General features: G+C 49.7%; 1 protein-coding gene across 1 annotated transcript; it reads left to right on the top strand.

Moving 5' to 3' along the window:
* Positions 1–3: 3 nt before the first annotated feature.
* On the top strand, positions 4–1,095 carry LOC123177179 (AP2/ERF and B3 domain-containing protein Os01g0141000-like; the record flags this gene model as incomplete). The annotated part of the gene is made up of 1 exon (XM_044591072.1): positions 4–1,095. A coding segment is annotated over one exon (777 nt), but the record flags the coding sequence as incomplete, so codon positions are not given.
* Between the last annotated feature and the right edge of the window lie 729 nt (positions 1,096–1,824).

Raw genomic sequence — 1,824 nt, 5'->3', positions numbered from 1 at the left:
CGCGCCTACGACGTAGCCGCGCTCAGGTACCGCGGCCGCGATGCCGCCACCAACTTCCCGTGCGCGGCCGCGGAGGCGGAGCTCGCCTTCCTGGGGGCGCACTCCAAGGCCGAGATCGTCGACATGCTCCGGAAGCACACCTACGCCGACGAGCTCCGCCAGGGTCTGCGACGCGGCCGCGGCATGGGGGCGCGCGCGCAGCCGACGCCATCGTGGGCGCGGGAGCCCCTCTTCGAGAAGGCCGTGACCCCAAGCGATGTCGGCAAGCTCAATCGCCTCGTGGTGCCGAAGCAACACGCCGAGAAGCACTTCCCTCTGAAGCGCACCCCGGAGAGGACGACCACCACCGGCAACGGCGTGCTGCTCAACTTTGAGGACGGTGAGGGGAAGGTGTGGAGGTTCCGGTACTCGTATTGGAACAGCAGCCAGAGCTACGTGCTCACAAAGGGCTGGAGTCGCTTCGTCCGGGAGAAGGGCCTCGCTGCCGGCGACTCCATCATCTTCTCGTGCTCGGCGTACGGCCAGGAGAAGCAGCTCTTCATCGACTGCAAGAAGAATACGACCGTCAACAGCGGCAAATCGGCGTCGCCGCTGCCAGTGGTGGAGACTGCCAAAGGAGAACAAGTCCGCGTCGTTAGGCTGTTCGGTGTCGACATCGCCGGAGTGAAGAGGGGGCGAGCGGCGACGGCGGAGCAAGGCCCGCCGGAGTTGCTCAAGAGGCAATGCGTTCCACTTCCACACGGTCAGCGCTCTCCTGCCCTAGGTGCTTTCGTCTTATAGCATCTGCACATACAGCTCTATATATTTATACTTTTCCTCCCTTTTCTTCTTGTTGTTAAATGATATATGCTGATCCTGTTCGTGGATTAGATAAATTCTCTGTAGAACTCTATTGCAAGCCGGATTGCAAATTGAGTTGTATTAATATGTAATTATGTGTGTGTGCACAACTAGGAATTCTAGCTAGAGAGGTCACAATGACCCGACGATGTTGGTTGCACATCTATGTATGTACTATCATTTTGGCGCATCAAAAAGTTCCATTCTGCCTTCTCATCAAGAGATGTGTTTGTGTATGTTTCAATGAAAATTTGTTCACTGCTTAATATATTGGCAATATTCATTTTGCTACACTAATTGATATCCGCTCAGCCACTATATAAGGAAGCAGTTAAAAATGTCTACTAAACCAGTATTTTGCAACATGCATGCAGGAAAAAAAATTAGGCGCTGAATTGCTTGCTGGCCTTGGATTGTTACAATCTATTTCATTAATTCAGTCGTATGCATAGATTAGTAATTGTCATCTTCAATTGCACCCATTTTTGGAATTTATTGCTTTATCCTGCTTGAGTTTATGATAAATTCGAGAAGTCATCTTGTGTGGATTTCTATTGGCTATAATTGAAACTATGCATGGCTTGCCAATTGTTTGCTTCAACTTCATCATTCTTAGACTTTGTATTTCATATACCCAAAAGGAGTGCATCTCTACTACTATAGTACATCCATTTTTGAACATGGACTACCCCTCCACCGAGATGTACAAGCAAAGCCGTTAGCCATCTCCACTGTCTATCAATACCAAACTTAATTGATCTAGCAGCTTATGTTTCTTCAATTCGCGTTGTACAGGCGCATGCCAAAACGCTGCCAATCTGGATCTTTCTAGACTTGTCACCGACACGCTGCTCGCCTACACCCTAGCGGTCTGCTGCAGTGCAGAATTAAATATTACATCAGCAAGTATTTACATGTCAAAACGCTCAAACGCAAACATAGCAACAAGCCTTTACAACAGCGGCAGCCTGATTGTCAATTTTA

Source organism: Triticum aestivum, unplaced genomic scaffold (genome assembly GCF_018294505.1).
Source record: "Triticum aestivum cultivar Chinese Spring unplaced genomic scaffold, IWGSC CS RefSeq v2.1 scaffold15216, whole genome shotgun sequence".
NCBI lineage: Eukaryota > Viridiplantae > Streptophyta > Magnoliopsida > Poales > Poaceae > Triticum > Triticum aestivum.
Note: the sequence above shows the minus strand (reverse complement) of the source record. Positions and strands in the feature narration are given on the sequence as shown.